General features: G+C 43.7%; 2 protein-coding genes across 4 annotated transcripts; both read left to right on the forward strand.

Annotated features, from left to right (window-relative positions):
* The first annotated feature begins 22 nt into the window (after positions 1-22).
* LOC104009374 (glutathione S-transferase A4) lies at positions 23-12,289 on the forward strand. Of its 3 annotated transcripts, none has more exons than XM_009461356.2 (7): positions 23-100; positions 3,375-3,481; positions 4,200-4,251; positions 7,730-7,862; positions 8,209-8,350; positions 9,392-9,523; positions 11,991-12,289. In XM_009461356.2, the coding sequence occupies exons 2-7, from the start codon at positions 3,395-3,397 to the stop codon at positions 12,111-12,113; spliced, it is 669 nt and encodes a 222-aa protein (XP_009459631.1). In that variant the 5' UTR covers positions 23-100; positions 3,375-3,394; the 3' UTR covers positions 12,114-12,289. The 3 variants fall into 3 exon arrangements, with proteins under 3 accessions (XP_009459631.1, XP_087630748.1, XP_087630749.1); XM_087774622.1 differs by lacking the exon at positions 23-100 and adding an exon at positions 631-898; XM_087774623.1 differs by lacking the exon at positions 23-100 and adding an exon at positions 854-875.
* A 7,428-nt stretch (positions 12,290-19,717) lies between these two features.
* Positions 19,718-26,878, forward strand: LOC104009375 (glutathione S-transferase). The gene is made up of 7 exons (XM_009461357.2): positions 19,718-19,745; positions 20,815-20,928; positions 21,873-21,924; positions 23,990-24,122; positions 24,990-25,131; positions 26,022-26,153; positions 26,482-26,878. Exons 2-7 carry the CDS (start codon positions 20,842-20,844, stop codon positions 26,599-26,601), a joined length of 666 nt encoding a protein of 221 aa, XP_009459632.1. The 5' UTR covers positions 19,718-19,745; positions 20,815-20,841; the 3' UTR covers positions 26,602-26,878.
* The last annotated feature ends 263 nt before the right edge of the window (positions 26,879-27,141 follow it).

The following is a 27,141-nucleotide window of genomic DNA, read 5'->3' on the forward strand; positions in this document are numbered from 1 at the left end:
CTAATTGGGTATGGCTGGAAACTCCCTCAAGCTCCATCCAAAGTTTAAACACTGGTGAAGGACCTGCCTGTGTGGGCGGAGGCTGAGTTAAGCTCAGAAGGTAAGTACTAACTTACAAATTCCTTTCTCTTAAAGCGTTTGAGCGATTATTTATAGTGAAGTTATTTCCAAATTTATTAGGGCATCTGCTGGGGTAATGTAAATTCTCTGCTCCCTTTAGTTCATGTGCCAGGTAGACTAAGCGTGGCTCGATAGTTACTCACCAGCGGGAAGCTGCAGGAGAGAAAAAGCAAGAGAAAGACTTTTTTTAACCAGGAAATGAATCCTGCGGTGCAGTTCAGAGCTGAGCAGGGCAGCCGTGAAACCGCTGAGCGGACAAAGCGTGGGAAGGCAAAGGCGGGTGGGAGAGCACAGTGCAAGCCTCCGGCACCGTGGCGGTTTCTCCTGGGTTTGAGCAGGAAAGCTGGCCCATTTGGTATGCTGGACTCTGCTCCCAGCTCCAGGGCTAAAGGGCACTTCACGCTGAGTGCGGATAATGCTGTTTGTGAAAGACCATCCCCTCTTAAACGGTTCTTACATTGCTGAGAAGCACCCTCAGAAAAATTCAGGACAGGCATGTCATTAAGGCTCACTAGGAAATAGGATGGAATATGGAGTTTAGACAAAAGCAGTAAAAACATTTGCATATAGACAAATTTTGTGTTGAAATCTTTGCTAAATATTAATTAAGGCTAAAGGCAGTGCATCCAAGACACAGTTACTTATTTGGCTGCAGCATAAATTCCTGGCATGAACCAATTCTTCGGCAGTGTCTGGGCTAGTGCAGCAGTCCCAAAATGCCCTGGATGGTGATGCATTTTTGCTATGGGAATCAGGTAAAATTGCTCAGGTAAAACAGGTAGGTTTTCCATATCTGCTCTCCATGTTCCCTGGGAGTCTTTGGTCACTTTTACCTTTTGCAAGAGCCAATTTCTTCAGCAGGAACAGTCAAACGCATCCTTTCAGGAGTGGGCAACACCAGGTTGGACCGTCGGACTGCTTGTAAGCCTGGTGGTTCGTATGGCTGTCGTGCTATGGCTTTAGCGGCAATATCTGTTAGACTATTTCTTATCTCTTCTTTTGTCCTTCCGCTGGTATGGGCTGGCTGGTGAATGACAGCAAGTTTCTCTGGCAATCGTATAGCTTTTAACAGTTCAGTAATTTGTGGAGCATTTGATATCTTATTTCCACTAGAAGTTATAAACCCACACAGCTTCCATAACTGCCCAGTAGCGTGGCATACTCCAGATGCATATTGAGAATCGGCATAAATATTTAGTCTTTTCTTCAGCCAGCTGATAGACATTTGTTAATGCAATTAATTCAGCTGCTTGTGCACTCAGCTTCGGACTGAGTGGTGAGGCCTCCACTACTTTATTCACAGTAGTTATTGAATAACCCATAACCCAGTTGCTGCTCAGATGATATAAGGACCCTCCAACAAATAGGTCCAGATTGGGATTTAGAAACGGCATGTCTGTTAAATCTTCTTGAGTCTTTTTGGCTTCATGGGTGGTTACTACACAGGCGTGATGTGGAGTTCCTTCTCCAGGTGAAGGGAGTAGACTAGCAGGGTTCAGTGTGTTAGTTACCATCCCAGAGGCTATTCCTTGCCCTTCTTGTACAAACAAGCTAAATGGTTACTGTAGTCTGACAGTCCCAGGGCAGGCACAGCTTGCTTCAAAAGCCTGAATGTCTTTACCTTGCTTGTTGTCCAGTGAATGGGTTCTCCAGCATCTTGAGCAATAATCGGTATCAGGGGGTTTGCCATTTCCTCGAAAGCAGCTATCCAGGGGTGGCAGAATCCTACAGCTCCTAAAAAGGCTTGCGTTTGTTTTTAGTAACTGGTCAGGGAAGATTTTGAATGATTTTAATATGGTTTTCAGATAAACGCCACTCCTCTTGTTGGAGAATGTAACCCAGATATTCTACACTTCTCTCATAAAAATTGTAACTTAGGTGGAGAGGCCTGATGGCCCTTTTCAGCTAAGGCAAACAGTAAGGAACGGGTGTCAGCTATACCAGATTTCATGACTACTAATAAATCATCAACATATCGTATCAAAAATGGATCAATTTTTTTTTAAACACAACATCCTGCAAATCTTTTACTAAAATTTTAGAAAAATAGTGGAGGACTGAGTGAAGTCCTGTGGGAGCCTTGCCTATGTTAGCCATACGTTTCCCCAAATAAATGCAAAAAGGCATTTAGAGTCTGGATGAACAGGTATACTGATTTAAGGCTTGGCTTTTAGCTCTGAGAAAACTGGGGTCATCTGTAAAATTATTTTTTTAAGTCAGGCACTCTGCTCTCTGGTTTCTGAGCCATTAGGATACCCATCTTTAAGCTTTTTTTCTCCCAGTCGTTAGTGTATGATACTAACATCTTTGTGAAGCGGGAATGCTAGTGCCATATTTTAGTACTTAGGGCAATGAAGCATAGAGAAATTAAGGCCTGGATTTGCAAACACTTATACTCGAGTGTCAGCACAGCTACTCCAGCTGGTAGTCCCTATGTATGGAACAGCTCAACACAGACGTGCTGTCTCTGCCACACACTCTGTTGCTCATGGTTCAGTGAGACGTGCTGTGACAGCAAGCTTCAGACAGCCTCCGATGTGCCAGTCCCCTGGGCACGCAGGTCCCTGTGCCCTGGGGGGTGTTTTGGGGGGCACCTGAAGCCAATACAGCCAGGTTCCAGATCTGGCTTTGAGGGACACCTCAAGGCTGCCGTAAGCAGCAAGGAAACAGGCTGTAGCTATTCAGTATGGCTGCCAAGGAAGCTCAGCCTGTTTCGTGGAATAAAGGAAAGATTAATAATTCATTTGCCCCTACTTGAGGAAAGAAGTGGATGGCAGTTAAAGCTGCAAAATACACTCTGACATTTGGCAAGCAAAGCTAGAGAAATTTCAGCCTAGCAGTAAAACATGTTTTCCTTTTCTTCTTTTCAATGAGGATGATGGCAATGAGGCTCAGTGAATAACTTGCCTGAGGATGTGGTGAGATTCTCAGTGGCTTTGTATAATTGTCTTAAAATGCAGCAAGATTCCCCCTGTAGCTCAGGACTCGTACCACTTGTTTAAACATGTCTGTGTTTCCTTATAATCATAAAAAACCTCCCTAGTAGCACTGGGGAAGGCTTTACAGATGCGCACATCTTTTCATTCCTAGCACAGGCTGCATGATGTCACTGGTCCATCTCTCACTTTATGTTTTAAACCAGGTGCAGTGCAAGTCCAACAGGCATAGTGAGAATAAAAGGCTTCTCCTCCCCCCAAAGGGATGGTCCTTACACCAGTTTTATGAGACGCTGCTTTCTGCTTAATGTTTTTCAGGGAACCAGGAGCTCAGAAGCATGTCGGGGAAGCCCAGGCTTACCTACTGTAATGGAAGGGGGCGAATGGAGCCCGTACGATGGCTGTTGGCTGCAGCCGGTGTGGAGGTTAGTTGACACGCGGTACAGTGTTCCAGAGTGGTGGTGTTAGCTGGCCTCAGTAAGGAACAATTTGACATGCACGTGGAGGATAAACGGCTGCAAGGAGGTGGCTAAATTCATTTGGCCAGTGGCACTGCATGTTTGTAACTACCCTGTTCGGTGGTTAATATTTGGGGTGCAAACTCAGTGGAGTTTGGAGTTTTATAGAGCTGATATGATATGAGTCCCCTGAAGTAATTAACCGTAATGGATCAAAATGGGGATTTATTTAAAGGCCCTTAATAAATCTGAGTTTTCCAGCTGTGCAAAACCACTTTAACTCAGTCTCACTGAGTTCGCAGTTACAATGTGTATAAACAGAAGAGCGTTGTTGACTTTCACACCCTGGAGTGGGGTTAGAAATAGTTGACTTACCTTGTGCTTCCCTTGGCACCGGCTGCAACCTGTCTTCCTCCTGTAGACGCCTGTCCTCTGTTTCTACCCGCCCTAAGGTTATTTCTCAGCCAGTGCCCTGAGGCAGGAGCAGCCAGGCCCTTCTGCTCCTCCCCAGCCCTGAGGATGGGTGGGGGATCCTCAGGACACCTGTGGCCAAACGGCGCAGTTGAAGATCCGGCTTATCACCTTTTGCTTGGTTGGGTCGTTTTGTGTATGGTTACCTGCAGTCACTTACAGAAGAAAAATGTTGAAATACAGCAGTGTAACACTCTTCCCTCTCCTTTTCCAGTTTGAAGAAAATTTTTTGGAAACAAGAGAGCAGTATGAAAAGTTAATCAAAGGTAAGAATCTGACACCTGGGGCTTAGTCCTTCCAAAAATTGTTCCGATTTAGCTAAATTTGTGGCTTAACATCAGTTTATTTAAACCAGTGCAAACTTCTAGGTGCACACCTAGAATACGGAAATACTAGTTTTGAGAAACCTGTTCTTTCCAGTGCCAAAAAGCTCGTACAAGCTAAGTGCCATAGCTTCTGCAGCTATGTTTATCGTAGTACATTAAACAGGGGTAGCAAACATTCCTATTTAATGCAACTTAATTGTCTATGCTGTTGAGCTGTTAGCATGGTTCCTGGCACGCTTTTGGTCCAGGGCAAATAGCACTCCCTGAAGCAATTCCTAGGCATCATTTGGGAGTTGTCCCAGACTCGGGGCCATTTCCAAGATGTCATTTAGATGTGACCACTGTGGTCTATAGGCAGAGAGAGCTGAACAGAGTGAATGTGGCCAGTCTGTACCAGCTGGCCTGAGCTGTTGTTGAGTTGACTAGTATAGATGTACCTGTGCGTTGGTTCTGAGCCTCAGTGAGATAAGTTTCTAAATGAAAGGCTGGCATGGCACCAGAACACCCAGGAAAGACAGTTTTCCTTTGTGCTAGGCTCTGTGCGAACACACTAGTGACAGTCCTAAGCAGGATAAGCCTGAGCCATGAAGCTTCCTCCACTTAAAAAATGGGGAGCCAGCAGGGAGACCTGCAGAAAGTCTGACATGGTCTGAGCAGCAAGCCACAAAGGCCTCGTGTCAGCCTTGGGAGTGAGACCAGTTCCCAAACACCAGTGCATACCCCCAGCCACTGCCCTTGATATCTGGCCAGATGAAACCCAGCAGTCACCCTGGAAGGGGAAGACCTTGCTGTCGGGGTGGGGAAGGAGCTGGGACTGTGAAGAGCACTACAGAGTGCACCTGCCCTGCAGTGTGCCTGCTGCCCAAGACATGTAAGAGAAACCTCACAGCAGGCTGAGCTTGCCAAGACATACTAGGAGACTTGGAAGAGGACTTGGCTGCATTCTGGCTGCCTGCTCAGAAAGGGAAAGCTGTGTTTAAAGGAATTCTGACTGGAAAACTAAAATGAACAAAATTTAAAAAGAAGTGGTATCAAGAAGATCAGAATTAAAGTTGCAGGTCCAGCTGGCTGGGAATCTGACGACGTGGGTGTAAAGACACTAGTTATAGCTCTAAATATGATAGCTCAGGTACTGAAAGTCCAAATTTGAATTTGTTTCACAGGATTAATTAATCCAGACAGAGTGGTACAATCCTGGATACAGCATCCGAGCTTATCCATATCCAGAGAGAAGAATTAAGTGGTGATGAAAAGGATAGGGAAGTTTTATAAAGAAGATCAAGGGCTTTTATGTATATATGTTGAGCTTAAGAGGGTGAGAACACAAAGCTTTTATACAATGGGTTGAAGAAAGACAATTAGTCATCCTGATAAAGGGACCTCTGGAATGCTTCCATTCCTGCAGGGCAGGACTGAACACGAATAACTCCACATTACCTCTCCCTGTAATTTTTTTCTTTCCCTACCACCATGCTTTTTGCCAGGGTATCCTGTGTTTAGACACCACCACATTGTCAGAATGGTCCAAGCATGACTTAGGCCCATGCCAGCTGATGATCTTCTAGGCAATGCCCCAGCAGTGTCCAGGATGAAGCCTGGGCCAGGGGCTGTTCCCAACAGGCAGCTTGCAGACGGACAGCTGTTTTGGAGGCCAAGAGAGTCAAATAGCATCAGCCTGGCCAGACCTTTACCCGTTGGCCTGAGAGACAACTATCTTGGCTCAATCTGTGCAGCCACAGGTTCCCCAAGTTGCTACCTGGTTTTCGAGAAGCTCTGCTGGTCTGTGACAAATAGTAGGTCTAGATGTTTGGTTTTTAGCATCTGCTCCACAGACCACCTTCAGACAGCACAATGCAATCCGCACGATTGGCAAACTGCTTTTTAATCCTGCATATGTATTCTGTGCAGTGGCTATGTGAAGTGGTTCTCACTTCAAAGCGAAGAGAAACAGTCTGCTACTGGTCACAAGAGAGAAATCCCTCTTTTCTGTAGCTAAACAAACTGCGTTCAGTTCACTCACATTTGCTGCATCACACTTCTTGTCAAGGGCGAGAAAGTCAGATTTTATTTTTCACTTTGTGCATCTTTCTGCTGAAAAATATCCTTGCAGAGCTGTTGGTTTTCCCGTTCTCCTGTGTTTCTGCTAGATAGATACCAAGTAATATTTTTTCCTTAAGCTGCAGAGGTGTGTTCTGGAAAGACACAAAACCACAATCTTTCTGTGAATGTTTACAAGAAAAAAACACAGGTTATTCGTTGCTGCAGAGAGAACTATTCTTTGAATTTAAACTATAAATTAATAATACAGAATGAGTGAAGAATGTTTATTAATTCTAGGCTAGCAAAGTATTTTAATTGCTCTGTGGAGAAAAAAGCAGACAGACATGCCTGTTAAAGTGAACTCTTGTACCTGAAAGAAGGATGCAATGAAGAGATTAAAATTGAGCAATTAAAATAAATGATTAACTTTGAGCAATGCAAAGCGGCAGCTGCCTAGTTAGACCTGGAGTTTTGCTGTGATTTTAAGGGGGCGGGACTGTTCTCTGGATGCCCTTAATGTGTAAATGGAGGAGGGAGTATCTCCAAAGACAGTGAATTAGTCCAGCAGAAAACTGGTCTAGAAAAGAGTGACTTTGCTATGCCGAATCTCTGCGTCAGCTTAGCTCTCAGAGCTGCCTCACTGAAGGCTCAGACAAATGCTTCTACCAGCACCAGGAGAAGATGGGACTACAAAGGCAGGGAGGGATTGTGGTGGTGTATCTAAATAGGCTTAAATTGTGGAATGACACCGAGGATAGCCCTGTAATGAAAATCTATGGGGACAATCAAACTCTTGTCCCTGGACTGTGTAAAACTTAAACAGCAACTGCTGTCACAGTCCCTGCCTCTAACTCTGTAGCTTCACGATGTTTAAAGTGGCCTGACCTCTTCCTTTATCCCAGCAGCTCAGTCTTGCTGCGGTACTACCCCTTTCGTAATTTCTTCTCATATGTATATGTCCCTGCGAGGGGACATATACATTGCGTTTTTTTGGAGTTCAGATTTAACACAGACCTTTATTCTTCTCTGATCCCGTGGGCTGAAAGCGCTGGTTCAGGCTTTTCCTGCCAGCATGAGGCAGGGTCCAGAAGCGCAGAGAGGCAGGCGGTGCCAGCGCCCGTCAGCCAGTGAAGCTCTGGCCATGCTGTAGAGCAAGGGGCCCCGCTGCACTGTGATGACCTAGCTACAAAAGTGTGAGACAGACTAGTTAATATTTGGTCTTTCCCACAATGTTAGTTTACTGCATGGAGTTTTACAGTTAGGGCAAGACATCAATGATCTCCTACACTGCAAAAGAAATGTGCTCAGCCTCTCGCTCTCCTGTAAAGCTAGCAGTCTGGGAGGAACTAACAAGCTCTCCCTCAACTTTCCACCCTAGATGGAGTCCTGATGTTCCAGCAAGTGCCCCTGGTTGAGATCGATGGGATGAAGATGGTGCAGACCAGAGCCATCCTCAGCTACATAGCAGGGAAATACAATCTCTATGGGAAAGACTTGAAGGAGAGAGCCCTGTACCGTAACACTTCCTTTCACTTAATGAGCAATCTGTTATTTGATAGCTGCATTATATATAACAAATTCAGCCCTGTAAATCCAGTAGAAAGGCATGAGAAAGGCTAACACAATAAAAAGCAAGGACTCTAGCCTTTGCTTAGGTTTTAACCACTGCTTCTGAAATGCTGCTGAACAGAAACAGGCTTTTAGTCCTTTTAAAAAATATTTAGCTTTAGTTTACGTTTAGTTTTGGCTGTGAAAATTGGCACTATGGTGGTGATATAAAATTCCTATAAGTTGCCTTAATTAATTGGAAAAAAAATGAGATAACTTCTCTGCTCTTTTCTACTGTCTTCCCAATAGGATTGACATGTATGTGGAAGGAATAACAGATCTGATGCAAATGATTTTGATGTTTCCTTTCTCTCCACCTGAGGCAAAGGAGAAAAATCTTGACTCAATTAAGGAGAGGGCAACCAACAGGTACTTCCCAGTCTTTGAAAAGGTAAATGACAGTGAGGATGTGTCTATAAAACTTGTATTTACAATTATCAAAAAGATTCCCTCAAATAAGAGCATGTTTGTAGTGCAGGTCAGTTCCAAATCCTCAGCTTTCTTGGCTCTCTCAAAGAAGGTGAAATACAGCAGCACATTTTCTCTGTTTTTTGCCTTGTGTTGTCAGGGCTGTGGTGTTTGAACACCTACAAAGCAAACAAAGCAATATGTTCTCAGCTATACAGCAAAACTTTTCACTAAAGGAAAAGCATGCACATATGATTTCTTTTTTCCTTGAGGGGATAGTTCCACACTTAGGTTTGTTTAGAGCACATCTCTCTGCTCTACTTAATTTCAGTTGGAATATTTTCCTAGGAAGAATACAAAAGTCCCTTGCAAATAAATCAGGTAGAGAGATTAGGACTACTTTAGTAAAACAACAGTCATAGATTTCTGCACATCCCACTTTCGAAAACAACAAACCAAACCCATATGACTCAGGCATCTGGCAACACTTCTCACTTTTGTAACATTCATCTAGTTTTGATGGAAAACACTCATAAAGGCTGAACATCCTAGAAGTTCTTATGACTATAATAACTTATTCCCAAAGGCAGGGATTTTCTTTGGTTAGCTATTGTAATTCTGCGTTTCTAAGTTTGCTTCCTGGTATCCACATTGGACATAACTTTAAATGAAATACCTAAATGGCAATTTTATAAATTCTCCAAGTTACTCTTTAGTTCCTCCATTACCCCTATTTCTAATTCTATGACTGTTACTAGTCTATTTAAGCGCGTGGTTTTGTCCCTCTTCCCAGTGCCTATCATAATTCATCATTACTGAGTGACCAAAGTTTGTGTACTACAAGAGTTCAGATTTTTTCCCAACAATAATGAAGTGATTTAGGCTCACAGCTTCCAGCTGAAAACTCCACCCTGAAATTTAGATATAATCGCTGTTCAGCTCTGCAGCTGTGCTGTGAGGCTTAGCTACCAGGCATCATATGTCCAGTTCTCATCTGCAGCCCAGATTCTCTTGCATTCTACAGGTTTTGAAACAACATGGCCAAGACTTTCTCGTGGGCAACAAATTCAGCTGGGCAGATGTTCAGCTAATTGAAGCCATTTTAGCAGTGGAGGAGAAAATACCTGCTGTGCTGTCTGGGTTTCCTCAGTTGCAGGTAATTTTTTTTATTGAGCATGCCTGTATTCAGGAGCTAGAGGGCAACCCTGAAGTGATCATCTCTCCATGCTATGTAAATCAGGAGTGTGGGCTCTTCGAGGAACTGTCACTACCATATGTTTGCTTAACATCCAAGCACAAGAGGGAATTGATTTAGCTGGTTTGTTATAAGACACTGTGCTCCTGATTAACGCTGTTCAGGTATGCCTGTCCCTCTTTCAGTGGTATATGCCTCCTCAGTAGAAATAAATTAATGTCATCCCAAGGGAATCACTGATCCAAGCTGCCCTGTTTTCATTTTCCTGCCAGTAGATGCTATCTAATACCAGATAACAAATTAAGTCTGTGATACAGGTTGACACATTAGAATAAGGTACAGTGTGCCATTTTCTGTACTGGCTGGTATTACAATTTTGGGATCCCAGTAACCTCACTTTTCTTCTGCCTTCTACAGTATGACTAGAAACTCAAGCCTTAGCATTAAGTCACAGTTTTCTCTCAATAATCAACTCAATACAACTGAGGATGAATTCTCTGCCTTTGTGCCATGTACAAAGTCTGAAACCAAGAAGAAGTGAGGCACTTCTGCTGTGAGACTTGACCAGAAATCAGAAGCCTCCAGGCATCCAGCATACTATAGAGCACGGTGCATGGGCAAGCCTGGGGCATGACCTGCAGGAGTCATTAAGAGCTGAGACACAGTGGACCCAAGTAGCCTGTGACTTGAACAAAGCAGATGTTAGTGTTCAGTACTCCTCCCACGTGCCTGCAATCATGCTAGTAAAGCAGTGTAGGCAATGCAAATTTGGGTTAAGAGTGCAAGGCTTGAGGTCATGCTTCTTTGTTAATTTGAGGGGTGCCCTCAAAGACTTTGGCTTTATTCCCATTAACAAAAGAAACAGTTCAGCAGCAGACTATCACAGTTAGGTTTTCTGCTTGGAACTGATGAGGAAAAGGCCTTTGATTTTTTTTTTAATTACTTTAAAAAAATTTTTTTAAATCCCAACCCCAACAGTTTAAGCCTGAATTTAGTGTGACAGAATGAGGCACTTCAGCCACGAAGTGGGCAGTAACGTGTGTCAGATTTTATCCCATATGCAGTTTTGCAGCCTCAGGTAATTCTTGCCTCTAGCTCCCATCTTCTAACAAGATATCTTAGCCACTAGGCATGAGCACGGTTCTGTTGAAGCTGTGCCTTGAATTATGGAGGGATTCCTTCACTGCCAGAAGGGAAAAGTTTCTAAAATTGGTGGTTACTTTTTTCACAGTTTTTACTTTTCTTGCTCCTTCTTGTATTTCCCCCTTATCCTTCCACTGCCTGTAAGGAAGAGGAAATTATTATAGAATCATAGAATCGTTTAGGTTGGAAAGGACCCTTAAGATCATTGAGTACAATGTTAACCTACATTGTACATTGAGTACCGTTAACCTAGCACTGCCAAGTCCACCACTAAACTACATCCCTAAGCACCACATCTACACGCCTTTTAAATACCTCCAGGGATGGGGACTCAACCACTTCCCTGGGCAGCCTCTTGCAATGCTTGTGTTCATACATCTGCCAGCAAGAACGGGCTGTCACTCTGTGAAGCTCCGCTCCCTTAGCCCCATTGTAAGAAGAGGTTCTTGTGTATCTAAGTTTGCTCAGCTAACCGTGGGGTCTCCACCTGCTTGCAGTCTGCATCAGTGAGTCCTCTCTGACTGTCTGTACAAAGAGATGTCTCAGGATCCTTGACTCAGTTGCCTCAACACAGATGTCTCTTGCTACCCGGGATGCCCAACTCTTCCCTAATCCTAATCTTGGCCTCCAGCCACTGCTGCAGAAGGCAATAGGGCTCCCCGAGGGGTTGTGTTAGACCTGCCAGCCCTATGTAGATATTTTGGCGACCCTAGGCTACAGCACAGTACAAGAAGCCTCTACTGGACAACTGAGTTGAGCTAAGGATGCCTCCAGCTATTTCACCTTCACCTACGCAATCCTAGAAATGCTGGTACAGTGGGACAACAGTGGCCATGCTAGATGCAAACAGAACTCAGCTACTTACACAATGTAGTAAAAATGGAAATCATGTTAACATATATTGTGGTTTGCCCACACCACACGGTAGTTTACACCATCAGAACCAGCAATGAAAAGAAAAAGGTCATGAGCTGGGTTAGTGTATTTGTACCTTCAAAACTATCCCCTGGTGCTCCCGGATATTGATTTTTTGCCTTCAGTTTCTTTCAGGCAGCAGAGATTTAGATATCGTCTGCTCTAGTCCTGCCTTCATCGGTAAGAACGGGCTTTTTGCAGCAGCTGGGTCCTCCTGTTGGGCAGAAGGAGACTGTAGATGGCACAAGAGCTGAATGATTGTTAGGATCCCTTCTAGCAGCAGGGGGAAGCAGTTGTTCTGTGCAAGGAGCACTGTTTGCTACTGGACTAGCTGGAATTTCTCTCTTACTCTGTTGTTTTTATTTTTTAGGCTTTTAAAATAAGAACCAGCAATATGCCTACAATTAAGAAGTTCCTGCAGCCTGGAAGCCCGAGGAAACCCCCACCAGATGAACGTTATGTAGAAACTGTGTTGAAGATTTTTAAGAAATGAATGCCTTGCTACCTTCAGTGAGACCCAAAATACTGAAAAAAACCAACGAAGCCAAAAACCCAAATCCTAAACCAAAGGAAGTAGGAAGCTCAGTAAATTAGTATTGTTGTAGTTAAAACCAATGGTGGTAAAAAAAATACCCAAACTTAAATAAAGCATTCTGATTACTCTGGCAATGTGACAGCAGATTTGTCTTTATTGATAACAAATACCTGGCAAAACATGAAAACAAAGGAGTATGGAAGCAAAGAACTATTTGTAAGGTAGGGAATTTATTCATTTGGAAAAAGACTGATGCATTGTCAGTATTGTCAGAATGTAACTTGTTGAAGAAGATATTTTCTGGATGAAAATAGGCTTCAGAATAAGAGCTACGGAAGAGAAGAAAGAGAAGACTCATTGAATCACTTATCCTTTAAAGAAGTAGACTTGTTTCAAGAGCAATTTTGGTAAGTACTTATATTGCATTATTTTTACAGAATTGTGTGAGTGAAACTTCTAAATTAATATTAGTTTCACCTGTTGTTACCAAAGCCGAATCTCTTTGGGCTGTCATACTCCCCAGACCTTGCCTAGGAACCAGCTCTTATAATGTTCCATTAGTTTCCTCCTCCACCTTTTGGATGCGATTCTTCCAGGCAAACCTACTTCCTTGTTCCCAGTGCACCAGAGTCTGCGCACCTCTTCACGTGATGAACCTCTTCAAAGGATGGGGTGGGCAGACCACACTCTCGGACAGACCATCCCTCAGGTTCAATATTTGTTCATGCTTCTTTCCGTGCATTCGTCTGCCATTTTGGGGGACTCTCAGCTGCTTCCTAGACCCAGTTCTGGACACCAACAGCCAGCTACATCTTTGTCCTAGTGAAACAAGAAGCGCCAGGCTCCATTCCCTGTCTCTGAGGCCATGTACACACTATTACACTCTTTTATTACCCAAAGCTGTGTAACCACATCCAAACAGCCTGTTGTGGCTGGGCCCTGGTGTGGACTGACAGTGGCTGGGAGCTGTCTGGGCGAGAGCAGCAGGCATGGGCCAATAGCCCCTGAGCGAGCCGCCGTCAGTTCAGTTACACAGATGGTGTCTTCCAGCACCCGTGCCCTGGCACTGCCTCGTCTTTAATGTGATCTTCGGAGAACTCCAGAGGGCAAAACCTGAGCCTCAGCTGCCAGTTTGCACAGGGTGAAGTGCGGGCAGCTTAGGGGTGCTGCTGCTTCGGCATTGCCCTCGTGGCAATGTGGTGGGACCAGTGACACCGAGGTGGTCACAGCTCCTCCCAGCAAGGCCTGTCTGCAATGGTGGAGGTGATTCACAGAGTGGCAATGGGGAAAGGAGGAGTGGGGTCACAGAGCAGCACAGGTTGCATGGCTAGGACATCTCAGGTGCCTTAAAGGTGCAATAAAGTTGCCTAAATTTCCCTTATTATCAATCTCTCCTTGTGCAGGTAAGTTCTCTAATCTTTTAGTGAGCCGTGCTCCTTATCTCTATACTAAAAAACTATTTAAGGTTTCTTGGAAAGTGACTTTGGTCCAATGTGAGCAATGAAGAATATACCACCCAAAAGACTCCCAGGTCTGTCAGAAAGCTGGATTTTACAGGAAAAGTACCTGGATTTATTAACAGTTGGCAATGCCACAGGTGAACTGCCCATGTGGCTGCGGTGCTGTGGTGCACCCTGCCACCTCGTGTCACCAGCCACCTCTGTGCTGTCCCAAAAAGAAAGTCACTGCATGCCTGCCCATGCAGGGATGCCACCTCCCCAGCAGCTGCTAGCGTAGCGATGTACGTCTCCATGCAATCTGTGTGGGTGCTACCTCTCCACGCTGAGCAAGAGGATGGGCTTTTGAACATGGAAGTGGAATTACTGTGAACTGGTTGGTACCTCACTTGCTTACACACCTGTAACAGGTCAAAATGTAGTTAATATACCATCTTTAAATTAAGGACTGTGGGTGAATTGGATTTTTAAAGATCTCTCTGCAAAGTTTTCCTTGCAAAACTGATTATTTTTCTTTATAAATCAATTATTTCAAACCTTGTGTATGATCTTACCAGCATTTCATGTGCAGGTTACAAATATATTATCTCCTGAGAACGAAGCGCCATGGAATAAACAAGCAATCTGTTTTGCAGACTCAGGTAGCTTATTTCTACAGCTGTAGGACAGAATACAGAGCGACAGAGGTTCAGCCTCTGTTATTTTTAAAACAAAAGTATTAGGGCTTATATACCTTTACAGCAGACAAAATCTGTCTTGTGAAGGGGCCTGATGCGGCAGAGCAGCATCTGCATAGAAGGAAACTGTTCCAGCAGATGTCAGTAACCAAATCTGATGCTTAATATTGCCATGAGAGAAGTGTAAAAAAAAGGAAATTAGAAAAAAATATTGGAAAATGAACCTGGTAGGGAGAAAACATAAGAACGAAGTTCCTTTTGAGACTGCTCACTCTCCAGCATTCCCCCACGCCTCTCCCATGCAGCAGACTGCAAAAGGACAATTAATTAATTATTTATGTCTGTTAGGGTGCAACTAGATGAAGTGGGGTTTCTAACTGAACATGCTCTGCAGGTAACATCTTTTACTATTATGTTTGACACAATTGTGTAGCTTTTCGGCTATGACCTAAAACCACTGAAACTTATCTTTGTTCATCTGAGGCTTAAGTACAGCTCTAACTCAACCAGTGAGTGCTAGTGTGTATTCAAGTGCACCTTTATGCTTTAAGCATAAATAGAACTGAAGTAGAAAATATCCTTATGTGAGTTATTCACAAGTGTGTATAAGGTAGGGCCCTCCTGTAAAATTTTCTTACTTTTGTAACCAGGATTTTAAAACAAAAAAGTGTCCCTTAGTGTTGTCAAGTTTTAGGCAAGCTAAACAAGAGAGTACATCTTCTGAAAATAAGGGTGCTGGAAAAATGCTAGCATACCCTGTTTGCAGCTTAACCCTGTAAGAGGTATGAAAACCTGTTAAAAACAGTTGCATTTCCCACTGGTATAGGACATACGTTGTCTTCAACTGTGGGAGCAGAGAGCACAAGCAGTTTAGGAAGACACATGGCACATTCCAGGCTCCATGGAGCAAGAGGGCTGGAGATCACTGTCGGGAGAAGGCAGACAATTATAGACTTCTGGTACCTGGTGCCTAAGTCTTCCCTTCCATGCCCACTTCGGGTTTCAAAACAGAACTTCTATTTCCCATCGATTTTCCACTTTTAAATTCCCAATAACGCCTGGGGAGTTAAGTGCCAGCAGAGTTAAGTGGCTGGCATCTCACTCTAGGATAGTGAGGACCTGCAGGTCAGATGTTGAAACCGTCAACGCACCTTCACGTTAGGCCATAAGTGACCTTAGAGTGGAGTCGTGCTGGTTTGTATCGTGTTATTGCTTGAGTGGGCTTGGAGGGATAATCACAAAGGAAGTTAATCCCTTAACACTGATTTCAGAGAGGAGAATTCTGAAATAATTACTAGTAGTGATCTAAGGAACCCCTGAATTTGTATAAATATTAGGATCCTTTCTGTGCTGTCGGATGGAAAGATGAAAAAAGAAGTGGAAAGATGCTAAAGAGAGTGTTTTCAGGTGTGAAATGCTCTGGAAGTCCTGAATGGCCTGCCTGCCGATGGCACGCTACTCTCTGTTCTTACATGCTGACTGCCTCCATGGGGAGAGAACCACATCCAGAAAGGAGAAAGGCCCAGGGGCTGGAAGTATGGAGGGGAAAATAGGGAATAATCATAGGTAAGTGAGACAGTTTGGAATTTGCCAAGAAGACACAAACTAAGGTTACAAACTAAGCAGGAGAGAGAGAGAAAAGGAGCACTCTAGAGGGAATTAGAAGGAAATCTGAAAGCGGAGGATGTGTTTTCCTGGAGCTTAACATGCTGTTATGTGGAGAGATAGCTCTAAAAGCAGCGGTGAGCAGGTAATAACCCATTGACAATCGTCTCTGACTGCCTCACATGGAGATGGCAGGAGCTGCTGATGGTAGCCAGAGAAAGACAGTCACTAATTTTCACTGAATATCACAGCGTTGCTTTGGGTTTGCTTCAGCAAGGTCTCGCATTTCTCATTCAAACCTTCATGTAAGGAACCACTGGCAAAAATACATCGTGGTCAAAAAATTCAAGCTCAGTAGCACTGGGAACACCTGCCCGCTTCTAGGTAACCCACTCACTCTTCTTCAAAATGTTCGGAATAACACCTAATGCCCTTCACATACCTGAAGCCAAGTGTTAAGTCAGCATGAGGATCACTGGAGAAAAGGACATTTTGCTTCTTTTAATTTCTCTCTTCCCTCTGCAAGGCTATCTTTTGTAAACATATTCCTGGGTTTATAAGAGGGTTACATTGCACACTTACCCTGCCGGGTTTGGAGGGCGTAATTCAGTGTGGAGAAACGTTTCATGGGACACGATGCGTGAGCTGCACTTTTCAAGTGCGCTGAACACAGGCAGCGCCAGTTTGGAAAAACAACAACAAATGGGGCATTTGTTTTAAATAATATGAGACCCCAGAGCTGCGTTGCCGTTCTGCAGCACGGCAGGGCTGGGCACATCCCAGCAGGTCTCATTAGCCACAGATGAGGCTCCCTTCTCTACACCCCCTATTCCCCCTGCTAATACAATAAGGCACAACAGTTTGTGTGTGCACCTATTTCCCTTGCCAGCACATTTTAAATATTGGCTCATAATTTTGAAGACAGCTCCAACCCAAATCAACATAATTCTGATATGTTTTATACAGACAGGAAAGTTCACAAAGCCTGATGACACAAAACATTTCCCAGTGTTTTCTCAAGAAATCAGTATCATGTCTGAAAAAAAAAAAATTGAAAAAAACAAATTTAAAAAATATATATTTATACCTTATTGTTTTAAAGGAAGAGGTTAAATGGAAACAAGCTGGTGGGCAATGGTAGCAGCTGGGGTGAATATTCGTTCCTAAGTTATTAGGGTATCTTTGAGGTTTCCCCTAGTTTTAACTCCTGGATGATCAGTCTGAGCCTAGAAGTACTTAAGGGATCAGATGCTTTCAGCTGTGCAAGATACAAATGACGCTTCTGTAGCATTTCCCAAAATACAAGCTCAGTGAAGTGACATTTCCAACAGTCCTGTTAAGTTAGGAGACAGACTGTATTGTGTTTTTCACTTTTATTTAGGCTAGTAACTGTGCTGAAGAGGACTTGCCTGAAATCTTGATGGACACCTCTGATAGGGTAAGAAATGTCCGTATGGGGATAAAACACCCCCTGAAGACTACTACTCCTCTCCCCTACCTGTGAGGGACGGTTGAAGGGACTGGCTTCATCTACACTTTTGACTGCCTCAGTTAAGACAGCATCCCTCTACCTTTCGAGTGCATACTGCAGGCTTTGGCTTGGATAGCAGCTGTAGCTCAAGTGCATGGTGCGGGATTCCTCCTACTTGAATTTACACCTATTTAAAGGAGACTAGACAGCTAGACTAGATGTAGGCGTCTACAAAGTTAGGTGAGATGAGTTTTCCCAAGTTGTCTACACCATGATTAACTTTCATCTTGAACTCATGTTTTCTTACCTCGCAGTCCTCTGACACAGTGGATGTCCTTGTAGGAGCAGACACTAGACCTGGGATATCTCCTAGAGTTTATCATGGCCAGGCCTCCAAATGATTAATCCAGCCAAGCTACCAAAGAGTGAGTTTGGATTTGTGAAACACTACCAGATGCACCTTGGTGCACATTATGCAGGGAAAGCTTCAGTCTCCCACATTATCCTAGATTCTGGGTCATGTCTGTCTGTCCAACAATGTCAGAAACACTGTTTCCAGTAGTGTGGTTTGATCTTTTACTTGTAAAAAAACCTGTGCTAACAGCAAACTTCAGCACTCCCAGAAGCCTAGAGGGGAAAGCAGTCCCTTCTCAAGCAAGCAAATAAAACATTCTTCTCATGCAGAATTCTGTTTCCTTATAAAACATGAACAAATTACTTCAGGGTGGATGTTAACAGGAAACAAAATGTGGGCAGCTTGTGATTCTACAGTGATACCAAGAGCGGGCTTCCGCTGCACTTAGCACAGATGCCGGGGGCTTGCCGTGACACCCCCGCAGAGCCGCCCATCGTGCCGTGGCACACCTCGCAGAGCCGCCCATCGTGCCGTGGCACACCTCGCAGAGCCGCCCATCGTGCCGTGGCACACGCCGCAGAGCCGCCCATCGTGCCGTGGCACACCTCGCAGAGCCGCCCATCATGCCGTGGCACACGCCGCAGAGCCAGGCACTCTGGAGCAGCAGCTGGAGGCCAGCGGACGCCCTGAAACATGCACAGCGGCGTGGACACCTCTGCGTAGGTGACTGAGCCCTGCTGCAGGCTTTCAGAGGCTGGAGAGAAGAACTTCCCAAGGGGAGGGGACAGAGGGAAATAAGAAAGAAAAGAGCCCGAACCAGAAGGCAGGGGCTATAGGATGTGCTGTCAGATGTCACCTCCAGTGTTCCTATAGGGTACAGTGTTCCACTTGGGACTAGGCACCTCCTTAAAGACAAGATGTTGTAGCGGTGACCATTTTGATGCCTTGTCCTTCTGTGGTTCTAGCTCTAAATAAATAATTACGCTTATTTTATTGTCAAGCATGGAAGACATTGGCCTAACAGGCACCAGCGGTAGAGGCTGACGAGATGAGGATCATTTTCAGCTACATAGCAGCAAAGCACATCTACAGGAAGGGCCTGAAGGAGAGAGCCCCCTGTACTGTGACAACTCATTTTTTTGTTTGACAGACTACAATTCATACAACTTCCCTGTGTAATACGAGAAGAACATCTGAGCTCACAGTTATATTCAGGGTGATTCAGCAGATTTTTATATAGCGCATTGACCTTGCCTGCGGGTGATGTCTACAACAGTACTAAGCAGCTAGATTAGACAGGCAGGATGGTGCACAGGAGTTTATGCTGTATTGACTCTTTGAAGTCAACAGAGTTATCAGAAGAAAGCGGTCAGGAGTGCAGAGGGCAGTTTGTCTTCTGATGCTGCTCTTCATTCACTGTCCCCTACAGCAGTCTTTGGCGTGCATTTTCACCAGGTCAAATTCAGGGAAACATTTTTGACAGAAAAAGAAAAAAAACTTCTATGTCCAGGAATGAAATTCAGCAGAAAAAACATCCTGAAGGAATATCTCCCACCACTAAGGAAGGGAAGGAAGCTTACGAAGGATTCAAGCTGAATTAGTTGATGTGACTTATGTAAAGCGTCAATCTGTTAAAAGTAAAAAACCATAAAATATTAAAATAAAATTTTGGTTGCTATCACAGTATTTTTTTAAATCATGGGAGCTTTTCAGCCATTCTGATTTTCTTTGACTAGCAAGTCAAATGAAAATAGGAAGCATACAAAGTTCTGCTGGCACAGATGTTCCCAATGATCATGACCTCTGGTGAATCTTACATTTATACACAGCCAGCATTAGTCAGGAATTTATTTTCTGTGGGTGAGAAGTGACTAAACAAACCTAATTGATTCTGTTCGTTTAAGAAATAGGAGTTTCCCATTGGCAGAGAACTGTTTGCAAATCGCTTTGTAGGAGGGGCTACAGACCTATATAATCTCAAGGCAAAGCTACTGAGAGCTTAGCCTGAGTTACACCCTGTACAAGGTAAGCTTTTTGGATTTTGGACATGCATAGGGAATTAGTGTACTAGAAACTAAGTCAGTGAATGGGTTTTATGGATTAAATGCTTCTATGAACTTTCTTTACTAACACGGTTATGTGCATCAAATGTTAAACTGTTAATCAACTGCTTTCTAGGTGTAGAGATTTAAGAAATCTAGACCTCAAAAGTGTGGAGTGCTTCCTCTCACCCCCTTCTTCCTACTGTAGAGAAGATAACGTGTTACTTACTTCCAAGGGGAATATGTGGGTTTTGTAGCTATTTGCTTTTTGCTGCTGTAGCTTTATTGCTGACACAATGTTAGTAACTGTGAAGCTAGCATAAACTGGGCACTGTCTACCTGTTTGCTGCTGATGTGCACGCCCTGGTTCTGACTGGGGAGGATGACAGTCTGCCTAGATTCTGCTGTGGCTTTAAAGAGCAAAGAGTTGGAGTTGAACCCAGCAGGTATTGCACTTTGGCTCTGTGGTAAAGGCAAATCTAACGTTACCAGAGACAAAATTTAATTCCACGTCTTCACGTGCTTGCCCAAAGAAATGAGAAGACCAGGGAGTGTTGCAAATGAGATTGAATGCTTACAATGGGGGGAAAAAAATCTTTCCTGTCACTTTATAATGGAGCAGAATGGCTGCTGGAGAAAGCACAGCAATTGCTGAGTTTATATTGTGTGTCTGATTAAACAGTAAACTGTACCCTGAGATAATGCCAAAATAAACAGAGCAGTGCATCTCACACAGCCTGCTTTTTGGTCACAGCAGAATGCTTTGGGATGCAAATGGGTTTTGATTTGCTTGTTCTCTGACATGGGCCGATCGCTCGCAGTACAGAGGTCTGCTTAACTAACCTGCACATATAAAAGATATTTTAAGGTAAAATGATACAGTGCAGTCTCTCAATATAGTCTTTTACCTCCTCTACTGATTTGATAAGTGTCTTGGACCATAAATCATTGGTTTCAAACAATACAACTTTGAACAATGCCTGAGAACCAGTTAGAGACTCAAAACCATCATTCTGAATCTTTATTTTGCAAAACTTACTTCTTTATTCCAGATAGTAGGAGATCAGGCACCTGGAAACATGTCTGGGAAACCCAAGCTGCACTACTTCAATGGACGAGGCCGAATGGAATCAATACGGTGGCTTCTAGCAGCAGCCGGGGTTGAGGTTTGCCCCTGGTTTTTATACTAAGAGCATGTGACAAATATGTACTTTTACTGTTCCTTATAAAAAATGTGACTGACCAGCAGTTTCAAGCTCTGCATTTAGTGCATTGCTGACCAAGCCAACAATGACCCTTAGCTTACCCTAAGCAGAGGGGCAAGTTCCCATTTCACTTCCAAGCATCATGTGCCAAGCCAACCGGTAGCACCACAAATGCCTCTCCCCTGTAGCTAGTGAAAGAAAAAATTTAAAACCACCGCAGCAGAACCTGGCTTCTTATCTTCTGATAACAGGGGTTGAGCACTTTCAGCTCCAAAGACCTTCAGTTAAATCCCAATGTCCGAAATAGCAAATAATTATTATGCCTATTACACTGTAGCTTACCCCTGAAGGCACTGTATATTATAAACCACAGAGTAATTGTTTTTACCTCTAATGGTTTCTGATATTAAAATGGAGAGGGAGTGTGTCAATCTGTGTGTTTTAAGAGCTGTGAGCTTCTGTCGTGGTGATGGGCAATGTGCCAGAAAGCTGCACGGGGCACACGATCTCCTCTCTTCGTCCCTCCTTTTGCCAGCCTGTGGCAAAGGAGCTATACCACAGTTCTGCTGCTGCAGCGGGAACTCACCTGTCCTCCCCTCTCCCTGCACCACCTCTGGCCAGCACTGACAACAGAAGCGGCATGGTCATCGTTTGCTCAGCAGACAGGGGTTTGTGCCTTTCAGCCACCTCAGCTTTAGCCAAAATCTTACCTGCACAAAAATATGAATCACATGTGAGAGGGAAGAGGAGAGGATGTGACAGAGGCAAAATAAATTTTTAAAGATATCACTTCCAAATCTGATTTATTTTTTTAAAAATGTGTTCTCTTGTGCTCTCATTGTCTCGTGAAAGCAGAAGCTAAAACATGCAGTGACAACACAACTTTTCTTCTGTATTTCCTGCAGTTTGAAGAATGTTTTCTGGAAACAAAGGATGATCTGACAAAGTTACAGAAGGGTAAGTTTCCTTCACTTTTTAATAATTAGATAATAATAACAATAATTAGAATTGTTTGTCTTAGAACAGTTAAGAAGTCTTACGTCTCTTGAAAAGAAAATCTAGACTGGAATTTTTTTTACAAGGGAGCATAGTGATAGGACAAGGGGCAATGACTACAAACTGAAAGAGGGTAGATTTAGGTGATATATAAGGAAGAAATTCATGAGGGTGGTGAGGCACTGGAACAGGTTGCCCAGAGAAGCTGTGGATGCCCCAACCCTGGAAGTGTTCAAGGCCAGGCTGGATGAGGCTTTGAGCAACCTGGTCTAGTGGAAGGTGTCCCTGCCCATGGCAGGGGGGTTGGAACCAGATGATCTTTAAGGTCCCTTCCAACCCAAACCATTCTATGATTGTACAAGAGGTGTCATAGATGTACACTGCAGTGTTTTAGATGGTATCATCCATCCAGTTGCTTCAGCCTTCACTGAATCACAGAAGGGCTGAGGTCAGAAGGGACCTCTCGAGATCATCGGCTCCACCTCCCCTCTTCAAGCAAAGCCACCTAAAGTCAGTTGCCCAGGACAGTGCCCAGTTGGGTCTGGAGTATCTCCAAGGGTGGAGACTCCACAGCCTCTCTGGGCAGCCCATGCCAGTGTTCAGTCACTCTCACAGTAAAAAAGCCTTTCCTTAAGTTCAGATGATTGACTCCCCTTTGTTTCAGTTTGTGCCTATTGCCTCCTGTCCTACGACAATACAGGTTTTTGTCATCAGATCATCTTGAAATTCATTAGCATTTCAGGTTGCCTACAAAGTTGTTGTTTTATAATCTGTATGAAAAGCAGAGTTCCAGATTTCTGAGCTTAACCTGTACCTCTGATGTATTCCTGTTTCCCAAGGCAGCTACTCACCTTGCTATCTTTAGCTTCCATCTTTGTGAACACGATATTCACATTTCCTCCAAACTAAATTACGTTGTCTGTACTCTTCCAGTTCACTTGGCTTTTCAAAGAAGTCTGAGCTAGGGTTGGCATTTGCAGTCCTGCTCTCCTTTTGGAACAGTGACTTGATCCTCCTCCCACCTGCGGGCTTTCAAAAAGTATTTTGAGGCATAAGCATAAATGAAAATGTGCCCTTAATAGCAGACGGTTTCTCTGCATGATTGCCTTACAGTGGATACAAAGACGGATGTAGCTGATCCGTTATCTGAGCCAAGAAATATGATTCCATAAAGCAAATACTCTGACTCGCTTCTCTGATCAGTTCCTGGAGGTATTTTGACTTCTTCCTTGCTAGAATAAGGCTTCTGCAGACTAGTAAGGGATTTACATGGCTACAGTCTTACACCAAGTGATATTTGGCTCTTGCAGGAATCTCATGAAACCCACCCATTATTCCCTGCTTCACGCCCATACAGATGTATGCCATTGTATAAAGTCAATACATTAGTCACAAAGATATTATATACATTTATATGTTGGCAAGCCTGTAAATAGTCCCAATTTCCATAATACTTTCCAAAGTGTGATAGAAACTGACTGGCTCAGATCCTTCAGTCCTTCTCATCTGTATTAACCTCCATGAAAATCATCTGAGTCAGGGCCATGCAGCGCGGGACTTGTTTTTTTCAGTGTATGACTGCTAAAAGTTCTGCATTTTGGTCCTTCCATGGATTTGAAGAAACTTCAAGAAGCTGATTGCTGTAATATGAAGTTATTAACATGTCACTAAGAAATGGTTCTGGGTTTCATGGTAGGCATTTTCTACACCTTGTTGTGAGAATGAGGAAGACTGCCACTGAAAGGGTTATCAAGCACTGGAACAGGCTGCCCAGGGAAGTGGTTGAGTCCCCATCCCTGGAGGTATTTAAAAGACGGGTAGATGTGGTGCTTAGGGACGTAGTTTAGTGGTGGACTTGGCAGTGCTAGGTTAATGATTGGACTCGATAATCTTAAAGGTCTTTTCCAACCTAAACGATTCTATGATTCTAAATAAAAAAGAATATGTGTGGTTACTTTGCCAGACACCCACTAATGGTTCTCATTCAGAGACTGAATGTCTCCTTGTCTTGTCCCCTTTTCCCTAGATGGATCCCTGCTGTTTCAGCAAGTGCCAATGGTGGAGATCGATGGAATGAAGATGGTGCAGAGCAGAGCCATTAGCAACTACATAGCAACGAAGTACAACCTCTACGGGAAGGACCTGAAGGAGAGAGCCCTGTACTGTAACAGTACCACCTTTGTTTGTTAGACTACAGTTCATATGACCTCTCTGTGTAACACAAGAATATCCCAGCTGTTAGATTCAGGGTGATACAGCAGCTTTTCATGTAGGACGTGTTGACTGTGACTGCGAGTGATGTCTACAACAGCAATAAGCAGCCAGATTAGATAGGCAGCATGGTCCAAGGGAGATCATGAAGATCAAAGGTCACTACAGTTATCAGAAGAAAGCAGTCAGGAGTGCAGAAGGCAGACTGTCTTACTGATGCTGCTTTTCATTTTCTCCTGCAGTTGTCAGCAGCAGGCATTTTCACCACATCAGATTCAGGGAAATGTCTGTGATGGAAACAAAAAACTTCTCTCTCTAATAACCAGGAATTAGAATTAATAACTGGTTATTAAAGGACAGAGCTCTTAGAGCACATGGTTTGACCTGAAGTATTTTTAAATGCTTCAAGTTAATTAGCACTGGTAAACACATCAAGATATTTGTTAGGAATTGTACAGACCCACTGTTTAACTTACCATGTCTGACTGGATTTTTAACACAAGTTTGGGTGACACACATGCCAATTTTGCACTCAGGTTCAAAAAAACTTAATACAGAGAAGTATCACCCCTAGTGAAAAATGGAAGGGGTACAGTCTTTTAGTTTTTGGTTAGACACTTTGGACTTGTCTTTCACCCGCACTCCCCCCTGACCCGCCCCAAAGCTACTGCACTCAGGGGTGAACCGCTCCAAGCTATGCATGCTGGGTAGAAGAGGCAGAGAGTTCCCAGCATCTCAGTGGGGTTATGCCAGTAGCTATCGTGCTATTCAGACCTACTGCGTTTGACCTGACCTACTGGATCTATTCCTTTCAGAATTGATATGTATGTGGAAGCAATAATAGACCTGAATGAGTTACTCATGACCCATACTTTCCAACCAGCGGATAAAAAGGAGCAACACTTTGCTACTATTGTGGACAAGGCCACGAACAGATACTTCCCAGTCTATGAGAAGGTACGTGGCAAAGATGTAGTAGCGTAATTAATATTGTTTTCCTGAAACTCCATCCTGGATCTACAAAGGCAATTTTTATAGAGGGAAACAGAGAAGAAAAATTACCACTTAAATATAAATGCTATGGTTTTGGCGGGGCTGGGATGAGGATGGAGACAGGACACTACGGAGGGGACAGAAGGCACTACAAATCTGGGAGCGATGCAGAGCTGCAAAAACCCAGGATACACGGAGCTCCCCAGATGCCCATGTTTCAGTCTGTATGATGTCTCAGGCAAAAGACACTATAGCATCAGCTTTTACATAAAGTTTCCTCCTGAAGTGCAGAACCCCCTCTACTATATATGCTATGCAAAAGTATTACAGCTCCTTCTGTAACAAAAGGGAGGATGGATTAGCTGGGTGTCAAGACCATGAGGCACAGGTTACACGCAGAGAACTCCCAACAAAATATTCCCAAAATTGAAGAGGAAACAGGTGAGAAGTAAGGGAGCTGCCCATAATTTGAGAGTCCAAGATACTCTTACTCTGCATGTCCTGGGCTGAACTTAAGCCTCTTGTAAATTTTGTATGGGCATTTGCAGTGATGGTTGCACCCCATAAAGCTTCGCCTTCAACACGGCAGCGCTGATTACATGAGCTACGGAAGTGAAGAGAAGAGGGGTACAACTGAGCTGCCAGAAAGAAATGCAGAAGAGAAAGGACTGATAAACTATGCCTAGGATGACAGTGTGGTCAGATCATTCCTTTGTACTACAGATGTTCTTACTGCATTTCCTTCTTTCAAGGATAACTCCATGCAGTGTATGACCGTGCTTTGAAGATATCATATTAAGTCACACAGACAAAAAAAAAAAAAATTACATCTGCTTCTGGTTCTCTGTTTTTAGGTTTTGAAGGACCATGGACAAGACTTTCTTGTCGGCAACCGGTTTAGCAGGGCAGATGTGCAATTGCTTGAAACCCTTTTAATGGCAGAAGAGTGCAAGCCTGATATACTTGCCAAATTTCCTCTCTTGCAGGTAACCGAATGGACAGTTTTAATGGACAATGAATCAAAACAAGGTCACTAATTTAAACTGTCTGAGAAATATGGGAGAGTGGGAGGGTGAGGAAAGAAAGCAAAGACAAAATCAAAATCAAATATCCTAAGTATTTTTAGCCCGCCTCAAACACTGATGGTTATTGCTGCCTTCTGTCACTATAGCCACAAAAGCATAATAGGATGAAGCGTATAGATTCTTCTGCAGGATCAACCCATAATGTTACTTTTAGAGCACGGATAACATCTAAGTGACTGACAGTTACCATAGTTCTTAAGCACAGCCCTGTTTTGGTTTTGTTTTGTAGAGTTTTAAAGCAAGAATAAGCAATATCCCCACAATAAAGAAATTCCTGCAGCCTGGCAGCCAGAGGAAACCACCACTGCAAGAAAAAGATGTACCAAAACTGATGAAAATTTTCCACTGAGCAGCAACCTAAACCCACGGAAACTCTATTTCATTGTCTTTACGTTTGCTGATAGTGGCAAAGTAAAATTAATGAAAATAGTGAAAAGGTTTTTGATCTCTCTTTCCTTAGCTACAGGACTGGTTTCAGCCTACTGAAAACACTTCCAATGTAAATCTGCATGAGCATACCAGCAAATGAAATAGTTCACTGAATTAGGGGGTACACTGGACAACACAGGATGTCTTAAATTACTGAAGAGAGTACGTGAAATAAAGTCTTATTATTGACACTCAAATCCAGTTTGTTCAATGACTTCTTGCTGCCACTTACATACCTACGGGCTCTCTGGTTCTGTCTTTCTGGCATTGCCAAGAAGTGCTGGAAAATGAAGAGAGCTTAGCCCAAACAGCGGACAACGTACCTGTTCTGGGAAAGGCCAGGAAAACCTTGGAGGTTCTGGTTTGATGAGGATGACAGGTTTGGATTCACCTTTCCTCTGAACTTAACTCGGAGTATGCTGGGACCAGAGGTCTCCTAGCGCACCTCTGTTTTGTCACT

This window comes from Nipponia nippon, unplaced genomic scaffold (genome assembly GCF_047370975.1).
Source record: "Nipponia nippon isolate SJK-2023a ecotype South Korea unplaced genomic scaffold, ASM4737097v1 scaffold_4, whole genome shotgun sequence".
Classification (NCBI taxonomy): Eukaryota; Metazoa; Chordata; class Aves; order Pelecaniformes; family Threskiornithidae; genus Nipponia; species Nipponia nippon.

Coding starts and splice junctions, on each gene's coding strand:
- LOC104009374 (XM_009461356.2), top strand. CDS start 3,395: ATGTCGGGGAAGCCCAGGCTTACCTACTGTAATGGAAGGGGGCGAATG. Junction 4,252..7,729: donor GTATGAAAAGTTAATCAAAG/GTAAGAATCTGA, acceptor TTTCCACCCTAG/ATGGAGTCCTGATGTTCCAG. Junction 9,524..11,990: donor CTGGGTTTCCTCAGTTGCAG/GTAATTTTTTTT, acceptor TTTATTTTTTAG/GCTTTTAAAATAAGAACCAG.
- LOC104009375 (XM_009461357.2), top strand. CDS start 20,842: ATGTCTGGGAAACCCAAGCTGCACTACTTCAATGGACGAGGCCGAATG. Junction 25,132..26,021: donor ACTTCCCAGTCTATGAGAAG/GTACGTGGCAAA, acceptor CTCTGTTTTTAG/GTTTTGAAGGACCATGGACA. Junction 26,154..26,481: donor CCAAATTTCCTCTCTTGCAG/GTAACCGAATGG, acceptor TTTGTTTTGTAG/AGTTTTAAAGCAAGAATAAG.